Genomic DNA, 20,203 nt, shown 5'->3' with positions numbered 1-20,203 from the left:
TACAATCAATCAGAGTGTGATGAGTTGTTCAGTGTGTTCATTCTGCAACAGTTCAGTCGTTGTTTCATAACCCAAGATAAGCATGAATTATTATATGAATTCATAAGACAGATCAAATTAGGGCATCAAAGTTGCTCTACAAAGAGTACCTGGTGCATCTGTTATGCAACCTTACAGCTGATATTTAATACTATATACAATATAAATGTTTATATTCTTCCTGCTAGAATCTGACATGACATGATTTCTTTAAGTATGCCAATAATTGAAGTGTAGTTTTTTATTTGCATTAAGTTGGGTTCAAAATTAAACAAGGCAGATTTCACAAGATATGTGAAACACAAACTTGATGTAGGAGACCTGGTGTAAGGTTCAAGGTAGAATATATTGTCATATTCTCCACAATGTATTTTTTATATTTCCCTACAGTGCTATGGTGTACACAACAAGAACAGATAAAAGACAAAGAGAACGAACAAATACAAAGACACTAAACACCTGGAGCGGGTGAGAATGTCAGGTGACCTGTCACGCAGGCTCCTCTCGTGTTGACAGGCTCCAGCCTATAATCTCTCATAGCACGTGTGGAGATACGTGCTGACATGTCAGGAATGGGTGGAAGCTGTTGTTGCTCTTTTGTACGCTGGTTATTTGTTATTTGCTTGTGAAGAAACCTCAAAAGAGCATAAACCGAGATCCACTATTTACTTTAATTCAGTATCGTCACTTGACTGTATTTTCACAAACAATCTTTATTTCAAAGATCGTGTCTCAGGGGTCATAAACAGTTTCTCTTTGCAGACACACGGCTTTAAACGGGCAACATGTTCGTATAACTTTGTATTGTTTCATTTTCAATACACCATTTATAGCAATAATCAAATTATCACTGTTTGTGGTTTGCACTGATACTAATTGTGTAGCTGTGTACTTCCTGTGCTGATTCTTCTTTTTGTCTTCTAATTATTTGCATACAACATTTCAGCACATGTTGTTTCAATACGATATGTCTGGAGGGCAACTGTGAACCTGGTAGGTAAAAGGAAAACAACAAGAAGGGAACCATTGAGATAATTACTGTCATGCGTCTGGACTTGCTGAGCACCGACTGTACCTGCTGCAGGTGTTAATGTACACATCGACTTTGGTGTTTATATCTTGACTTTCTTCTCTACGTCTCATTGAATTTACAATAAATCAGAGTGTGATGATTTGTTCAGTGTGTTCAGTCTGCAACAGTTCAGTAGTTGTTTCATAACCCAAGATAAGCATCAATTCATCATGAGACAGATACAATAAGGGCCCCAACGTTGCTCTACAAAGAGTACCTGGTGCATCTGTTATGCAATGCCTTACAGCTGGTATTTAATACTATATATAATATAAATGTGTCTCTTTTTCCTGCTAGAATCTGACGTCATGATTTCTTTAACTATGCCAATAAATTAGGTGTCATTTTTTTCATTTGCGTTAAGATGTGCAAAAGAGATGTGAAACACACACCTGATGTAGAAGACCTGAATGTATTGTCATATTCTCATCAATATCATTTGTATATTTCCCTACAGTGCTATGGTGTACACAACAAGAACAGATAGAAAACAAAAAGAACAAACAAGTACAAAGTTAGTATACACCGGGAGAGGATGAGAATATCAGGTGACATCCAACTGAAGCGAATGATTAACACCTGTAAAATAAAGAAAAGGTGCCTCTAAGCCCCCCGGGCATTTGTCTTTTCCCCAAACATTCTTGAGGGGGTAAGGGGGATGAATTAGACCTTACGTAAGGTTTGTGAGTATATATTCTGCTGCAGAGACCACCTGCACACCTCAGAGTCACTCCTCTTGAAGCTGACGTTGGTTGCCGCAGTGTAGCAGGTAATCATCTCCATCTAGCTCTGGAACACAGCTCTGGTATTTTAAATTAGATCCTGAATTCTCTTATTTATCGTCTTTCTTCTTGTATTCTCAGTCTGTCTCAAGCCTCTTGTCAACATGCCTGAATCTGGAAACTGCACCTCTATCATCAACTTGCGTTACCAAGATGGCAGCGAGGGAAGCCCCTCCAACCCAGCCAAGTTCAACAACCAAGACTACGCACAGCTGAAGGACAACAACCTCCGCAGGAGGAGGCTGTTTGTGGACAACACCTTCCCACCCAACAACCAATCTCTGGGAGACCTGGAGGGTCTGACCCGTCGGCAGGAAGCCCAAGTGGAGTGGCTTCGACCAGCAGTAAGATACTTTATGTCTTTTTTCTTACTTATCTAAATCCAATTGTTAGAGAGCACATATATTTGTGATGTGGTTGTGGGCAACTGTGGTTAAGTGGTTAGCATGTTTGTCTTTCAATCTGGGGGTTGGTGGTTCAATCCCCACCCTAGTCCATGTGTCCTTGAGCAAGACACTTAACCCTGTAGCTGTGTCTACGGCAGGGGTTCTCACACTACGGTATATGAATGTAACATGATTATAAGTCGCTTTGGATAAAAGCATCAGCTAAATCACATGTGATATTATGTAGAGCAATACAGATGTTTTTATATTGTGAAGTATGCAGTTGTAATGCAATTTATATGATTATGTGTTAGGGCTGGGCACGTTAACGCGTTAATCTTGCGTTAACGCAGCACTTAATTAACGCCGACAATTATTTTATCGCGCATTAACGCATGTTTTTGTTGTTGTTTTATATATATATATTTTTTTTAATTATAATTTTTTTAGACAAAAGACAATACATAGACATAACACCTAGAGGACTATAAACAATGCAGACGACAAAACAATGGACATAACATCATAAAGTCAGAGTATTTGTGGGGGAAAAAGAATCTCAACAAATGACGGCAGGTATGAGACGCCCTCAAGACACACATCACACGGAGAATACACGAGTTGTATGAAAATAGTGGGGTCAGATGCATGTGTAATTTTTCTCAGTCATTTCAAATTGGTGTTAAAGTTTGGTTTTCACTTCTAAGTTGAAGTTTAGGGTCTATAGAAAAATTTGAGTCCGAGTGTCAAACACACAGATAAAAAATGGCCTCTAGGGGGCGCCGCAAAATATGTAAACTGCTACAACTTTTGATTAGATTAACCAAATTTAACAAATGAGGTATGTATGGATTCAGAATTAAAAGGAGAAACTGGTATGCTAAGCATTTGGTGACCAGATAAAAATAAATACACTTTTAGCCCAAAATATTACATGGACACAAGCGAAATTATGCTTTTTTAAAGATAAAGTCTGAAAATATCCTCACAGTTGCTAAGGAATTTTACTTTTTAATGTTATTTCACAAGTCAAGACTGTGTGGTGATTAAACTGAAATTGAAATGCTCCTCACTCTTCTATTCTATGCCCTAGGAGGCGCCGCAAAATGTAGTAACAGCCATGAACTTTCTATGTATTGATTTAGGATCAGGTGTCTCAACTTCTTTCAGTCAATCAATCAATCAATCAATCAATCAAGCCAACAAGCCATCATTTTATTCACAAGAAATTTTCACAAAAGAACTTTATATCTGGAAGAAAGTAAATCAATAACAATAAGAAGATAAACAATAGTTTTTCTGGCATTCAAAAATGAACAGAGGACCATAGGGCTAACATTTATTCTGAGAACTTCACTCTACAATGATAACTATAATTTACTTCTTTGATTTATTCTATGTCAGTCTTAGAAGTTCTGACATGTGCACTTGCACAGACGTGTGCACTTTAACCGCCTTCATGCACTTGCACCGAGAACTGGCAGGTCGACTTGTACAAGTACTTGTACAACCACACTTCACATCTAGTTGGAATACGTCTTTGGCAAGTGGTATCGTAGTCCAAATGGGAAGAAGTTTGCTGTCCTCTTCTTTCCACCCATGGTCAGTGGGGTTGTTGTCAGGCATTATAGACCTAAATGAATGAATACATAAATGCATGGTTCTTTTGTGATTATATAGTACTCAAATCCATACAGGTGCATACTTACATGTGGGCTGTTGTCCAGATGCTTGCTTGGAAGACACTCCTTTTGAGATGTAGATCCAAAGCATCCATTGTTGGGGGGATTCTTTCAACATCCCTCGTCTTCTGTGAGAATAGCCTCATTCGAAGAAGATCAACATCATTTTCCTCATTTGATTCACTGGAGTACAGCCTACAGACAAAGTTTACTGCAACTTCTTTCAGCCTTGGAGAGGTTTGGAATGGAGTCTCAATGATGGTTGCGAACTCCTCTGTCAAGTGTGGAACTTCGTGCATCAATTTGCAGCAGGATCGCTTACCCCTGAACTTGAAAGAAGATGTGCTGTCTGATCCCGTGAATGCGTGGAAGAGAGCCATGGCTTTACATGTTTCTGTGCCCAGTTTTGTGGCGAGAGTGTTCAGGGAGATCATTCTTGATGTCTTTCCAGTTTTGAAGCAGATCCAGATTTCTGCAGTTGCATTCAAAGCCTTGATATGATGGAAATTACTCAGCAGGATTACGACAACATCTGTGTCTCCAGTATAGACCATCCCAACTGATGCTGTTTGGAGGGCATGGAGAAGATGCACTAGGACACAGTGTCAGCTTCCTCGTGGTTGCAGCGATCCATTGGAGGACTGTTTCCAACATGGTGGACGCAATCATCTGCTGTTATGTAGACATCTTTGTCATCTGGGAACTGTCCATTTGTTACAAGCGCAGTTGACAGGAATGAAAACAGTTCTGTCTTATTATCCTCATTTGCCAGAAATGCCTGCCAATCTCTTGGGACTTTGGCAGTGCCAGAGATGCGTTGTCGGGTGCCTGATCCTCGCTTTTCTCTTGTTCCTCCTTTGATTGTCAAAGCACGATACTGGTCCCAGACGATGTCCACTCGTGTTGATCTTTTCAGGTCACGTTGAACTCTTGGGCAGAACACCTTGTCGAAGTAGGACTCAAAGGTCTTCCCTTGGACAGTCGTGCCAGGCAGTGAATGGATAAGTGCTCCACCATCAATGACAATGAAATCATAAAGATCTGGTGCAACTATCTCCTCACTGTCAGATATTCCTCCACTCTTAGGATTCCCCAGGATGTAAAACAACAAATCTGATTTCGTACAGGAGTTGAGGGATCCTTCGCATGACAATGCAGGTGGGTATGGCGAAGACTCGTGGCAGAAAAAATCTTCCAAATTCCCACTCCGGCTTTCCAGCACAATGAAAGCTTTCCCATAAAGCTCTGCATGACGTTTGAAGTGCTGCATCCTCAGTTTAGCTGCTGTCTTCTTGCGTGTTTTCTTCTCATGGAACAACATCAAGTTGTTTCGCTTGATCGGAGCTGTCAGTGGTGTGTCATGTGAGTCCAGCACATTCTTTTTGAAGTTGTTGTACTGCTCTTGTCCCATTGACTCAACTTTAAGGACCGATGCTGCAGCGGCTGCAGACTCGCACACCTTGTTATCTAAAGTAACCAGGTCTTTACTGCTCTCCTCAAAGGGATTCCCATTGCTGAGCAACAGCTCCATCAGGTCTTTGGTGTGACGTTGAAAACGCTGCTGTGATGCTGATCCTTCCTCGTGATGAGGACGCCATTCGGAGTCATCACTGTCATTTACAGTGGTAAACTCTTCCAGGACACGGCTGATTTCCGGGCCTGTCACAATCCAGCGTTCCAACATGTCCGGGTTCTCTGTGAGGCCAATTATGCCACCCACTCCTTTCACCCTTTTGTTGGCTTGCTCGTGTGCTTGGTCAATCGGCGTAGCTGAAAAGCGTCGATTGCTGCGAGTTACCGCCCAATGTCCCTTTTCGAACTCTGCCCGGATACTATCTGGGAGACAGTCCATGTACTTTATAAAGACAGCCTTTATTTACAATAACTTTAAAAATCATGTTTTATAGCAACTTTGAGGACATTTCCAGACTTTATCTCCAAAAAAAGCATAATTTCGCTTGTGTCCATGTAATATTTTGGGATAAAAGTGTATTTATTTTTATCTGGTCACCAAATGCTTGGTATACCTGTTTCTCCTTTTAATTCTGAATCCATACATACCTCATATGTTAAAATTGGATAATCTAATCAAAAGTTGTAGCAGTTTACATATTTTGCGGCGCCCCCTAGAGGCCATTTTTCATCTGTGTGTTTGACACTCGGACTCAAATTTTTCTGTAGACCCTAAACTTCAACTTGGAAGTGAAAACCAAACTTTAACACGAATTTGAAATGACTGAGCCTTATACGACCCCACTAAAAGGAGAGGACTGCAAAAGCGACAGCTTCACAACGTGCACCCTGTTGCTCTCACTGGGGACGACTGGACATCGGGTGACCAGACGTCCAGTTTTCCCCGGACTTGTCCTGCTTTTGAGCCCTAAAAAATGCGTCCGGCAGGGATTCCAAAAACGTCCGGGATTTTGCTTCGTCGGATATTTGTTTTTCTCTGGGTTTTCATAAACTCGTATTTACCCCTGACAAGTTTTGGAAATGGTATCTCCCTTCTTACGTGAGCTCTGACGGTTTAGAGGACAGTCATTGGTCGACCGATCTCAGGGTTGCCAGATACACGATAATTATCCTCCAAATACAACCATTTTGAGCCTTTGGTACGATACTTCACCATCTCCAATCTGGCAACACGGAGCACCTTGCCGCCTCCACTAGTTCATTGTTGTTTGTGCGGCATGCTATACACTACAACCAGCGCCGCCGCTCCCATAGCGCACTACGCGCTGTGCGTAGGGCACCACGTCCTGAGGGGGCTCCACAAAATAGGCAACTAAAAAATCCTCATAGTTATAATAATTATAATGCCGATATTATTTCAGTCTAGAAATATTAGGCACCTTTTAGGCATGTATATCACAAAACAGGCAGAACGAGAGAGATGTTTAATCTCAGCCCCCCCCCCCCCCCAGATGAAGTGTCCTCTTTTTCACAAACTCAAATCTGGTCACCCTACTGGACATCACTCTGTAACCACAATGACCTCGGAGTGACTGTGCATTATATTGATGAGAAGTGGGCGATGCATTCACATGCCCTGACTGATGAAAACAGAGGAGACACATGATGCTGAAACGTGCGCGGGACACTTTACTGAAGTTGCACAGCAGTGGAATGTGACAAATAAAGTCACCACACTGAGCAGATAGAGCACCAGAGATGATCGCTGCTGCGAGACGACTGCCTTTGATCATGTCCCTGCTTCAGTCTCCAGCGTTCTGTCACAGTGTCTCTGCATAACAGTGCATTTGACAATGTCCTGACAGATTTTATGGCACTTTAGTTCATATGGCAGAACATTTAAAATAAGTGTCAAGTTCTAGGAATTGACAAACTGCACTGAAAGTGTTTTCTGGTGTCTCACTCTAACAGGGACAACACATGTTATGGCACTTTCATTCATATGGCAGAACATTTCAAATTTGAATGAATTATTGGATTTTGCGTATACAAATGCGATTAATCAGGGAAATCATGCGATTAATCGCGATTAAAAATGTTAATCGTTGCCCAGCCCTATTATGTGTACATCTGATTATTATTATTTTGTTCCTATTGTCTAGGACATCTTGAAAGCAGAGAACAGCAGCAGTGATCCTGTTTTCTGTACCAAAGGAGCCTCCCGATTTGACTTTGATCAAGGCGTTGTGGGTAAGTCAACAACACACAAACACTTTTCTTAGATGGACATTTGGACTGTTTGCCGGGGCTTGATTTTGGTCACTTCATTTTATAGGTAACTGCTGGTTTCTGGCTGCAATTTCCGCACTGACGTTCAAGAAAAGCCTGTTTGGTCAAGTTGTGTCTTTGGACCAGAGCTTCAGTGACTACGCGGGGGTGTTTCACTTCCGGGTAAAGGATTCATGATACATGAGTGTGGAGCAGGGACTTCGCAGTGCACTCTGGTCTAACTTGTGTTTCTCACTTGTCCTTTTCGTGTGTCAGTTCTGGAGGTTCGGCAAGTGGGTGGATGTTGTCATCGACGACCTCCTGCCAACACTCAACAACAAGCCTCTGTCTGTGCGCTCCAAGATTGGAAATGAGTTCTGGGCTCCTCTGCTGGAGAAAGCTTATGCCAAGTAGGAAACCAACCTATTCCCCCTTATGTAAAAAATACTTTAGTGGGTCTCAAGTCTTTGAGTGCTGCGTTAGCTAAACTCTCAACCCGGATGAATGGTTTCCACGACAACCACGTTATTTTCTTCTCTCTCCCACAGAGTGTGTGGTTCATACGCAGACATGAGCGTTGGATTGCCATCAGAGGCCTGCAAGGATTTCAGTGGAGGCTTAACCATGAATTTCGAACTCCACGAAGCCCACAAGGTGGACCATGATGTGGCGCTGTGGAACGCACTGACCAGAGCCACCAAGTGCCATTCGATGATTTGCTGCGGGACTCCCCAGAAAGGGGTGAGAAAAAGTATCCTGGAGGTAAAGAAATCTCAATGAAATTCACAGAGATTGAACTGTTCTCTCTGCTTCAGGGGAAGTTGGTGAACACCGTAAAGGAAACTGGTATCGTGGATGCACATGCCTATTCTGTCACAGCGGTCACCGAGGTACAGTTCATGTTCTGCATATATGGCAAGAGAACAAATAAGAGCCGTTGGAGTTTAATCGGCATTTGAATTCTGATTTGTGAATTTATCATTTCATCTTAAGGTTAACTATTACAGTTCCATCGTGAAGCTGGTGCAACTCATGAATCCCTGGGGCCAGACTGAGTGGAATGGGAAGTGGAGTGACAAGTAGGCTCCGTGAATTAATCACACACTCACCCAATAATCAAAAATGTCTTTCTCTGCACACTAGCTGAAGAACATATTTATTTTCCTCTGGTGCTCAGGTCCGGCCTTTGGAAGAGCGTCAGCCCAGAAGATCGGGCAAAGTGTTCTGACCGCAACGATGGAGAGTTCTGGTAAATAAGCTTAAATAAAGGTGAACAGTGTATCTCATCAAGCTGTGAGGACTAATACATATGATGAATTTAATTTCTACCTCGTAAAAAAAAAGCAAAGATAGTTTTTGGAAGAAACACTGTTTACATATTTGTTTAATGGCTGAACTTTGTTCCATGTCTTGGTCTGCTCCCACCACCAACTGTCTGTCGATCAGTGGAAAAGTGTGAGACATGTTTCTGTCATAGAAATATAGTGCTCCACAGCGCCCCTAGTGGTCAAATGTCCACATGGTACCTTTAACTCTTCCCTGTGGTACTGACCCTGACCTGAAGGAACACCCCTCTGTCCTGTAATTTAGAATGAATGGGCTTTATATCTAAACAACTGCAAAGTCAACAGACAAATAACATTCCATTTACATTCATAAAGACCCAACTATCTCCCAATGTTAAAATAAACACATGTCAACTTTTCTTTGTCATGTAATGAATGCATTACGCTTCTATCTGATAGTGAACAACAGATAAAATAAATGAAGTATGAATATATTGTAGAAATAAAGGAAATGATTTAGTTTGGATGCAGAATACAGTATATTTACGACATCTGACCTTTTTTCTTTTGTTTATCTTTGCCTGTTAGGATGGAGTTGGAGGACTTCTGTTATTATTTCCAAACATTGTTCATCAGCTGTGAGAACCCCAACTTTATTGATGGCGACGTCACCTGCCAGTGGAAATCCATGACTTACGACGGCAGCTGGGTGGCAGGGAGATCTGCAGGCGGCAACGTGTTTGACTGTGAGCCAAAGATTCTCACTGCAATGATGTTCGTTGTGTCTTTGTTATGTGTGTGAGTGTAAAAAAAACACTTCTGACATTGGTCCTGTTTTTCATCCCCTGTAGCTACCTTTGCGACGAATCCTCAGTACCGCTTGCAGGTGTCTAACATAAACAAGGAGGAGCAGCAAGACCAAAACATCTTCCTCTCTCTGATGCAGAAGCCTCAGCAAAAGAGCCGCAAAAGAATACGATCCCACCCAATTGGACTCACCGTCTTTAAGGTTTGCATCCTGAATTGTGGTTCTTTAAATATTAAATTATGGTTTAATAACACCTAATACAAATTAGCAAGTATACACATGTATGATATAGCCATTAGTAATGGTTTTAGGCTATTTCTGTCAAGAGCACTTTGTGATTTGAAAACTGTAGAATGACTTTTTGTTGTTTTCCGTTTCACATCCAACAGATTCCACCAGGGGTAAGAACAAATATCACGCCGACAGCTCGGTCTGCATTTAAATAAAAGTGATTTATGCAATGTAAGTATTCACCACATTCTTCTCAGACACCAGAAGGACGCGTGGGGTCCTCCTTCTTTCAAAGAAACAGTCCCATGAAGCAAAGACAGCTTTACACCCACGAGAGGGATCTGATTGAGTCGCACAGTCTGGAGCCCGGAGAGTATCTGATCATGCCCTCCACCATGAAACCCTACATGAGTGCAGACTTTGTTCTCACTGTCTACACCAAGACTGATGCCAAGATGAGGTAAGGACTTACTGATGCTCGATATATATATGGTAAGTCCCAATGGAGAATATTATTTGACAAATAAAATTAAACATGTTGGGTGTTTTTAGAGGCTAATTCCACTGTGTTGACTTCTTTTAGGCCAACACAAGTTGATTAACATTGAAATAGGACTTCACTTGGATAATAAACATGTTCTGACGTTGTCACGACGGGATTAGGGTGGACTCAAATGCACGACTCAGGACAGATAATTCAAATAAAGATTCTTTACTGAAAGCGTCGTCAAGATCGGAACAGACAGAATAATCAAACTATGGAACGCTCGAGGGCTCGGTCGGAAAAACACAAGACAATCTGGCAGAGGACAAGTGGAAGTGAGGGAGCTAAATAGTGAGGGACTAATGAGGGGATGGGCTGCAGGTGAGATGGGCGTGAGGACCAGGTGAAGGGAATGAGGGACTAATGAGGGGATGGGCTGCAGGTGAGAAGGGCGTGAGGACCAGGTGAAGGTAATGAGGGACTAACGAGGGAGTGATCAGAGGCAGGTGAGGGGAGTTGGACTGACGAGATGGGAAGCAGGATCTGGAATGACATGATAGTTAGTGACAGGATGAAAACAACTAATACAAAAAGGAAGGTGTGGAGCTAAACTGTTACAGATGATGGTTCATAATAAAGTGACTATTACTAGAATTAGCATGTTAGTATAATGTTATGTTGTACTGCCCAACAGTTGCAATTAGCGGTTGAAACATGTGTAAAGTTAAAGTACCGGCTTAATCTTTGAACTATTGGGGAACAATCCTCAGATTTTCAGAAGTCTGATTTTAAACCCTCCTCGACTGTATTTAGTGTCCATGACGATTTTGATGACGACGAGCATGACCACGAAGAGGAGGAGAACCTAATTCTTCCAGAGGTATGAATCAAGGAATATAGTGCATATATACTTCAGCTGTTAATTAGAGAGAGCAAGTTTAGTTCTCAAATTTGATGTCGGATCTATCAACTTGTCGTCTTTAAGGTGCCGACCGACAATGGCGATGCCGATGACGATGTGAAGGAGGAGACCACTGGCAGGAGAGCCACCCGGGCCATGTTCAGCCGCTACGCCGATCAGGTGTGTAACTCTTTGTCTGCGAATCCATCTGCTTGTCAATTTGTTTGTTTTTTCTGATGTCAACCAATCACACTTTTTTGTTGTCAGTCCGGTCAACTGAAAGCCAGACAACTCCAGAAGCTTCTGAACGACAACTTCCCTCACGGCGAGTTGATTTACATCACATTTCGAATCTTAATTCATTCGTCGTAACTCATGGCACCAAATCCTCGAGTCACGTCGGGGGTTTTAATTTGTCTGTTTGTACCTTTCACAGGCACCTGGTACGGCTTTGGTTTGGATACCTGCATGAGCATGATGGCCATGGTGGATGTATCCTTCAAAGAAAAATGGAAAAGTTTAACCATGTTCGGGCTTTTTCTCCCCTTATCCTACAAATCACAACACATTATCATGGCAGAAAGGGGAAATTAAGTCACAACATTTTGAAATGGTCAAATTGAATATTTTTCTGATGCTTCCTTAATGTGCAAAGACCGACCAAAGAAGGACGATGGCCTTCAATGAGTTCTCAACTCTCTGGGGGAAGATTAACAAATACAAGGTAATGCAGCAAATATGGGCATGATGACGATGTATTTCCATTGTTTGTATTCATTTATTTAATCAAGACTTTTCTTTTAAAATTATAGACACTATCTGAAAGGCAGTTCATAATAATACAACATATATATATATATATATATATATATATATCTTGTTTAAATTACATGTTAAAAGTGCTCTTAGTTTCTAAATATAAATTCATCTTTTTTACAGAAAAGCTTTCATCGTGCAGATGTGAATGGGGGCGGAACCCTGTCCGAATATGAGCTCCAGAAGGCAATTGAGGCTGCAGGCAATTTACCATTTATAATATGATTACAACTTCATAATAAGCTTCCAGCATTACAACAAGAGGAAAATGCTTCCTATTCACATTGGCAACTTTCTCACCAGATATGGACATGGACGACATCATGGTAAAGCTGATGATGGCCCGCTACTCAGGCGCGTCAAACATCTCCATGGAGAGCTTCATCACTCTGATGTTACGCCTGGAGAAGATGTCAGGTGAGTCTCGTGGAAACAAAAACCCCAATCACTTTGAGACGATCTGCTTTTATCTGTTCACAATGGAGAGTTGTGGGACGAAAGAACTTATTCCACCTCAAAATACACAGCACGTCATGTCAAATTGATGTCAAGGAGCATAGCGTATCGTCATTATCCATATCAATGAAAACATGATACATTGTGGCTTATGTTGCATTAAAAATATATGTTATTTATGTTTTGTTTTCTTTGCAGATGTTTTCAAGAACAAATCATCTGATGGAGTGATCCACTTTTCCTGGACTGAGGCGAGTCTATTTCCACTACATGCCACATGTTCTTCTTTTCTTTCTCTATACATCCAACACACATGAATGCGGCAGACATATTCATATCTTCTGCTAAAGTAAAAGTCACAATACTGCAATATAAATAGACTCATTCTTCTGCATTGACGATGTTTCGGATTAATTTACCTATTATTAGTCAAATGTATCTTTAGTAACAAAAGTACTAAGTATTGCATTATTATTATCAAGTCATGTATAAATAGCATTTTACTGTAATAGAAGTGTGTAACATAGTAACAGTTAGCTGTTACTATGTTACACACTTCTATATATTCGATATATAAGAAGGATTCAAGGATAATTTAGTCATTATGCAACACAAGACAAACAAAACCAAAATAGTAGTGCATGTTTTTATTTGCATCATAAGGAATGTAAACAAGAAAAACAATTCTCGAGGCAGATAATATGGCTTTATACCAGAAACACATTTTGCATCAACTTTTACTAAATTAGAGCGCCACGCATTATTGATATAAACACAGATCCTCTCGTCCCACTTTAAAAAAATGTTTTGCGAAATTCACGAATGCTACATCATCCATCATGTTTGGATGTAAAATACAAGTAACTTGTAGATAAATCTGTGGATTTAAAGTAGTTTCACTGTAGAATTTAGTGTTCTCGCACTATAATGTAGTATAACATGGGAAAAGTACGGTGCATATTAAATATTGTGAGTGGCATTCCACCAGTCGTATCCGTGCAAAAAATAAGTAATTTAAAGCATTAAAGATACAAACTGCCCTTTTCTGTTTCAGTGGTCCAACGTCTTCATGTACAACTAGACTGACGCTGCAGGCGCCACAGGAGAAGACTGCAACTAAATGCTGCCATGTGCCCAACCTGGACAGCAGTAACACATTTGTGATCAAATTGTGAAATAAAACATTGTTACCTTCTGAATTGTGAATTGAAATCTTAATTATTGTACACATTTCAACGTCAAACTGCAAGTGGTGGCTGAACAAACAGGAAGCGACAGAAGAAAATGTGGCGCAGGAATGATTTATTAACTCATCACCGACTCCATGGGAAAAATACAAAAAAACTCAAGTGATCAAACGCATCATCACTGGCTCACACGTCGTTCCACTTCTTCTGCATTACACAGATAAATGTACTTTATACACTTATGTGTGTGATGTTACGTGGGTCTCCCTGTCAAAACTCATATTTACAAGTTTGTGTTATTTCTAAAATAAGTCCTCAAATCCATCAATTCGAGTTCACCAGAAGGATAAAGTCCAGCTCTCTCTCGTCACTGAAGACCAGCGAGAACGTTTGAATCAGTCCACCGCAGTGTCAGCAGATACGGGATAAGGTCGGCAATATATTTAATATTTCCCTCGTCAGCAGATCCCATGAAAAGACTAAAACCAACGGTGAATTATCTGGGTAATCAATGCCACAGCTACCTCTGTTGTCCATAACTATCACCTCAATAAGCCACACTATGGAACAGTCACATTTTCTTTAATTACAATCAACATTACACTTGATTTTGATCCAGTAAATACTCACTAGATCACCAAATGAAGGCTGAAAATAATACAAATAAAACTAAAACAATATGCATCTTTAGTAACCAATGGGCTTGAGTATAGGGAAAGGGAAATCAGGAGGTACTGACAGAAGAAGAAGAAGAAGAAACTAACTAAATGTTGGCTTTTGGTACTTTCATGGGATTTGTTGAAAAAAAAACATGAAATATCACAAGCCGTATCTTCTCTGTTTTGCCGCACAGCTCTCAGTCCTCCTCCTTCTCTATATAAGTCTTAAAGGACGAGCGTGCGATGTGTCTGGACAAGTACCGGTCTCTGGCCGAAGTTACAGTCTGATCCGTGCTGCGCTTCACAAACTTGTTCGCCTTCTCCTCCGGATCCTCGTTATCTTCCCCTTTCTCTTTCTGCTCATCGGTTTTCTTCACGGCCTGCTCTCCGACTGCTTCCTTCTCTTCTGGATCTTTTTCTGGATCCTTTTCTTCGCTCTTCACGCTCTTCACCGCCTTCTCGTTCTCTGGTTGCTTCTTTCCCTCCTTCTCTTCCTCCTGATCTTTGTCCTTACGCCTGTCGTCACCGTGATTCCTTCTCTTTTCCCTGTCCCCGTTCCTATCCTTCTCTCTTTCCTTCGGGCTCCTCTCCCTCTTCCCATGCCTGTCTTCCCTGTCTGCGTCCTTGCCTCTGCTCCTGTCATCTTCTCTTCCTCTGTCCCGGTCTTCCCTGTCTGCGTCCTTGCCTCTGCTCCTGTCATCTTCTCTTCCTCTGTCTTCCCTGTCTGCGTCCTTGCCTCTGCTCCTGTCATCTTCTCTTCCTCTGTCTTCCCTGTCTGCGTCCTTGCCTCTGCTCCTGTCATCTTCTCTTCCTCTGTCCCGGTCTTCCCTGTCTGCGTCCTTGCCTCTGCTCCTGTCATCTTCTCTTCCTCTGTCCCGGTCTTCCCTGTCTGCGTCCTTGCCTCTGCTCCTGTCATCTTCTCTTCCTCTGTCCCGGTCTTCCCTGTCTGCGTCCTTGCCTCTGCTCCTGTCATCTTCTCTTCCTCTGTCTTCCCTGTCTGCGTCCTTGCCTCTGCTCCTGTCATCTTCTCTTCCTCTGTCCCGGTCTTCCCTGTCTGCGTCCTTGCCTCTGCTCCTGTCATCTTCTCTTCCTCTGTCCCTCCTTCCGTCCCTGTCGTCTCTCCTTCCCCCGTGTCTGTCATCCCTTTCCCTTCCCCTGTTTCGGTCTCTCTCTTGATCTCTGTGCCTCTTCTTATGTCTCTCTCTCTCCTTCTCTTTCTCCCTCTCCTCTCCGCTCCCTGATGAAGGCGACCTCTGTCTGTACTGGCGTTTTGCAGAGCCTACCCCCAGCTTGCTGAAGCCAGACTTCTGCTCACGCCCCTCCTCACTGTCGCTGCCTGAACTATGAATGATGTCCTGGGATGGTGGAATGTGAACCGGTGAAGTCCTCTCTGTGTCTTTTGATAACTTTGAGTCTTGTGTTCTGTGGAAGCAGGAACAGAAACAGAGAGATACACATAAAGGCTCAGAGTAGTTTGTCAAATATGCGTTCTTGTTTTCTTTATAGACGAACGAGTCACGCGAAGCTATGACTGACTTGTTTGCTGAGCAATCCGGTATCGCCTCCTCTCCAACAGTCTGATTCAGCAGGTGGCGGTAGAAGCCGCTCAGATCTTTTTGTTTCTTCACGTCCAAAGCCGCTAATTACAAAAATTAAAATAATAATTCAAACAAATTATTGACATACCTTCATATGAAGTGGCCTCTTTTCTACAACATTTGAAAATATATATCTCCTCAAGTCATGCTTTGTGTGGCCTGAGGAAGGAGATACTTCTCCAAAGCGACACAATACCATTCCTGGAAGTGAAGTTAACTGTACAAATAGTTTTTACATATCCAGATTTCTTAGAAACAAAGCGTTGCTATGAACAAATACAATTTAGAATATATTCATATGTTGTTTGAAATGTCAGAGCCTCATCATATCACTTAAAAACACAACCCCAGCTGTCTACAGTCTATAAAAACAGTTGTAGAGTATCGGTCTAACCTTCTATCGCTTCCATTCTTTTTTCCTTCTCCTGCTCCTCCTTCTGCTCCTGCAGTTTCAGCTTGTAGGCGGATGTAACGAAAGCGTCTTTATCCGCAAACTCCTCTCCTTCTTCCTCTCTCTCCTTCTGGATCTTCCTCTCGTCCCTTCGTTCTTGTTCTTTCTTTCGGTCCTCAACCGCTCTCATTAACTGGTGGATGTACTTTGGCTGTAACAAAAACCAGAGACAATAAAAAGATAGCGGCAAAACAGAAGCACAAGGAATCCGTGTCTTGCCACAACATATTTTAGTGCATGGACTGTCTTTTAAAACGTTTGATCCTTTGAAATGCTGCTGTGGACAAAATGCAGCCATACACAGGGTTCTTACACATTTTGACCAATGGATTTCCATGACTTTAAACCAAATTTCCATGACCAAACTGAAATCTCGGTATAAACATGAAACATTTAGAAAATTGTGCGTATTGAGAGCGTACGCCGGCTTATATTTTGAGCGTCTTTCTTTAAAAAACACATTAATTATTTCAAACTCGGCATAAATGAACATGTGAATATAACACATTTCCATGACTTTTTCAAAACTTTTATGATTTAAGTTTTTTCCATGACTTTTCCAGGCCTAGAAATTACCATTTTAAAATTCCATGACTTTTCCAGGTTTTCCATGACCGTACCAACCCTGCATACAGCTGTTTGACATAATAAAAATTACCTTTTTGTCAGCGCCTCCCAGAAATTTTATGCTGTTCTCAAGTCTCTGTTTTTGAATTTCGTCGTACACACCGTCGTAATCATAAACGGTGCTGTCCTCCTCTAGGGCCTTGTGCATCGCCAAACGTGTCTTTAAAACAAGAGCGAGAAGGACCAGAGAGATATAAATCACAGAGGTATAACTAGATTATAGCACTACATGGACTGACATCACATGAAGTCTTTTCATTCTTCCTCTTACCTGCTTCATCGTCTTCTTTTTGATAGCTTCTTTCTGCAGACTCTCCCCCACTGTGGTCTGAGGAACAAACACAAAATATGCAAAATGCTGACTGATACCTGGAGACATATATTTACATTTTTCTTCTTCTGCTTCTAACAAATCCAGAGCTTTACCCACCTCATCATCCGAGTCATCCTCGAACACCGAGTGTTTCTGAAGGCTCTTTGACAATCCTTTCTTTTGAGACAAAATCAGCCCGTACCTGGACAAGAAGGAAACGAGGCTTCGTAAACACTTTCATACCAAAGTCATCTGTACTTCACAGATCAGTTGTAATTCATTGAGAAAAGAGGTATCTCTACTGGGGAAAAGGCAAAGGCGTTGCATCTGACAAAAACTAAAGCAACCATTTAAAGGACCAGCCTGAATGTGAGTGTTTTGTACTTCTGGATGGTGACAATTAGAGATGTTGTCTCCAGCATTTAAAAACAAACCAACAAACAAACCCATATCAATACAGTTGTATCTTAGAATTAGACAATTCAGTAGCAGGAGCAGCGATATTAATATGGTGCGTTTACTGCTTTATGTTTACTTTGTTCTAAACATTACAATATGTTATGCACCCGAGTAAAACATAAACCACATCTACCAAATCAGGTCACTTAAATCTGAATGACTAACTTACTTCAGCAGTGAAACACTCACTGTTGGTGAGGCAAAAAGCTAAATAAATTAAAGGGCAGGTTGAGATATAAATGGCAGGTAATAAAAGGTGAAAATCTGAAGTATCGTACCAAAAAGACCTCGTTTTTAGTAAGTTTACAAACGTACGTTAGCTGTTTCAATAGCGAGGTTAGCACATCGTCAGCGGGTCGTTAACTAACGTCAGTTAGCGTTAGCTGCAGTAGCAGCGGAGGAACCACTGTTTCACTCATAATCCAGAGCTGCAACTCGTTGAAATGATTATAACTACAACCCGGCCAGGTGAAACAGTCGTCTTTAAATGATAATCACACAGTGGCGTAGTCTCATTAGCTTCTTTACAACTTACTGTTTCGTAGGGGCCGCCATCTTGCTCGGCTGACTGTGAACGAGCACGACAGATTCGACACAATATTTTTATTTAACCAAATGTGCTCTAAAATTGTCTCTGAGTGGATTTATTTATTACATATTCTACTATTTAGACGACAGTATTTTTTTAGGCTGTTGTTTTTGCTTCAAAATATCGCGATATTAAAAGCACATTATTGTAGATTAATGTGCCTCTTGTGTTTATAAACCGTATTTTTGCCTACAAAATCAAAGAGGTAGAAATGGTCTGAACAATAGATTGTATGGTTAAAACATTACGGATGATATATTTATTGTTTTGATTACCAAAGGATGGCGCTATTTCTCCAATGTATACTTAAATATGTATTAGTCTCTTGCAAAAAGCCGAACATAATCCAGGTAGGCCTATACGGATCTGTTTTAATAGACATGATGAACGTTAAATATTATTAAAATAAATAAACGTGTATCAAGGAAAGGAGGTTACAGATACAGATAATTGTCAATTTTGAAGAATTAAGAATAACAGAATGTATCTGGACTCAAATGTTTTTGATTTAGGCTCCGACATTGGGCTAAATCCAAGTGTAAACAACTGCACGAATACAACAAACTAGGTGAATAACGTTTAATTACGTTTTTTGTATGAATTGAGCGCGAAAGCAAAACGATTTTGTCACGGCCCGGCTCTTAGGCCACGACAAGAATGTAAGTGTAAAAACACTTACATTCTTGTTTTCATAGTTGTTCATATTTCCTGGTAATCATCATGCATCCTGAGTTCATCTCATAGGCCAATGAAGGGGTCCTAACCTTTACTTTGGGACCAGACTTGTACTTTATATCACCACAATAACTGGACACCAAAGCTTATAATAGATAAATAGAGTAGATAAGTATGTTATAGTATATTCCTGCAACCCCATCATATATAGCTGAAAAGTGCTACACTAAAAAAAAACACAAAATTGCTCTAAGACTGATAAATGCACATTGTTATTCTCTTTTTCGATGATGTCAGCTGCTCTGTTCTAAACCTTTGCTAAGTCATTCTCTTATATCAAATCAGAAACCATGTGGCTTACCTGTGATTGAAGCTGCAGCTTTGAATTTCCAGTGCCTCTTCTGAGTGATACTAAATCCAAATCTCCATCTCATCTCTGGCCTCACTGTTAATCCCTCTGGTACAAACAGAATTACCAAAGATGCCTGATGGATAGACAGATGTAGCCGTAATAAAATAAACTATAGGGCCTGTAGATAAATAGATAGGACAAGAGAATGGATGTAGTTATGGACAGAAACTTTATAATCTCCTCCCACTTCTGTGCTTACCTGCATGCATGTGGATCTGGGCTGTGTTGCCGTGTGTGTAGATGACACATACTTCATATTTAAGTGTGTGGTTTTGTGGCAGGCTATAATTGCTGCTATCTCAGATATGTGTCTTCAGGCAGTGAAGATAACAGTGCAGTAGAGCAGTTTCAGTCAGGAGTTATGAAATATCACAGGATGTTTTCCCTTGATCAGTATTGCAACCATTTCACTGAAGCTCACATATGTAAAGATCATTGAACCTCTGGCTGATAACCAGAACACAGGCCTCACTTCGTTTCTAAACTGCAGCCTTAAATTAGAGTACCACAGGTTGAGAATAATTATCTTAAACCAATAGAATATTATACTCTAAACATATTGTATTTAACCTACATATTTTTATTTCTTGCTTAGAATTGACACATTGA

At 41.1% G+C, this 20,203-nt stretch overlaps 2 protein-coding genes across 6 annotated transcripts; one reads left to right on the top strand and one right to left on the bottom strand.

The window, feature by feature from the left end:
* The first annotated feature begins 1,400 nt into the window (after positions 1–1,400).
* LOC130191938 (calpain-1 catalytic subunit-like) lies at positions 1,401–13,823 on the top strand. Its single transcript, XM_056411693.1, has 22 exons — positions 1,401–1,880; positions 1,975–2,237; positions 7,537–7,624; positions 7,710–7,825; positions 7,919–8,052; positions 8,191–8,383; positions 8,458–8,532; positions 8,636–8,721; positions 8,820–8,891; positions 9,517–9,674; positions 9,780–9,937; positions 10,126–10,137; positions 10,225–10,427; positions 11,265–11,331; positions 11,437–11,532; positions 11,620–11,677; positions 11,789–11,844; positions 12,008–12,076; positions 12,292–12,370; positions 12,472–12,585; positions 12,823–12,875; positions 13,679–13,823. Exons 2-22 carry the CDS (start codon positions 1,998–2,000, stop codon positions 13,703–13,705), a joined length of 2,154 nt encoding a protein of 717 aa, XP_056267668.1. The 5' UTR covers positions 1,401–1,880; positions 1,975–1,997; the 3' UTR covers positions 13,706–13,823.
* Positions 13,824–14,376: 553 nt separating this feature from the next.
* nsrp1 (nuclear speckle splicing regulatory protein 1) lies at positions 14,377–19,635 on the bottom strand. 5 transcript variants are annotated; one of them, XM_056411697.1, is made up of 7 exons: positions 19,544–19,635; positions 17,577–17,661; positions 17,418–17,474; positions 17,178–17,306; positions 16,463–16,670; positions 16,007–16,109; positions 14,377–15,892 (listed from the first exon to the last, which is right to left on the bottom strand). In XM_056411697.1, the coding sequence occupies exons 3-7, from the start codon at positions 17,424–17,426 to the stop codon at positions 14,668–14,670; spliced, it is 1,674 nt and encodes a 557-aa protein (XP_056267672.1). In that variant the 5' UTR covers positions 17,427–17,474; positions 17,577–17,661; positions 19,544–19,635; the 3' UTR covers positions 14,377–14,667. The 5 variants fall into 5 exon arrangements, with proteins under 5 accessions (XP_056267672.1, XP_056267670.1, XP_056267673.1 ...); XM_056411695.1 differs by lacking the exon at positions 19,544–19,635 and adding an exon at positions 18,454–18,684; XM_056411698.1 differs by lacking the exon at positions 19,544–19,635 and adding an exon at positions 18,234–18,403.
* Positions 19,636–20,203: the final 568 nt, after the last annotated feature.

Source organism: Pseudoliparis swirei, chromosome 3, assembly GCF_029220125.1.
Source record: "Pseudoliparis swirei isolate HS2019 ecotype Mariana Trench chromosome 3, NWPU_hadal_v1, whole genome shotgun sequence".
Lineage (NCBI taxonomy): Eukaryota > Metazoa > Chordata > Actinopteri > Perciformes > Liparidae > Pseudoliparis > Pseudoliparis swirei.
The sequence above is the reverse complement of the archived record's forward strand: the minus strand, read 5'-3'. Positions and strand labels throughout refer to the sequence as shown.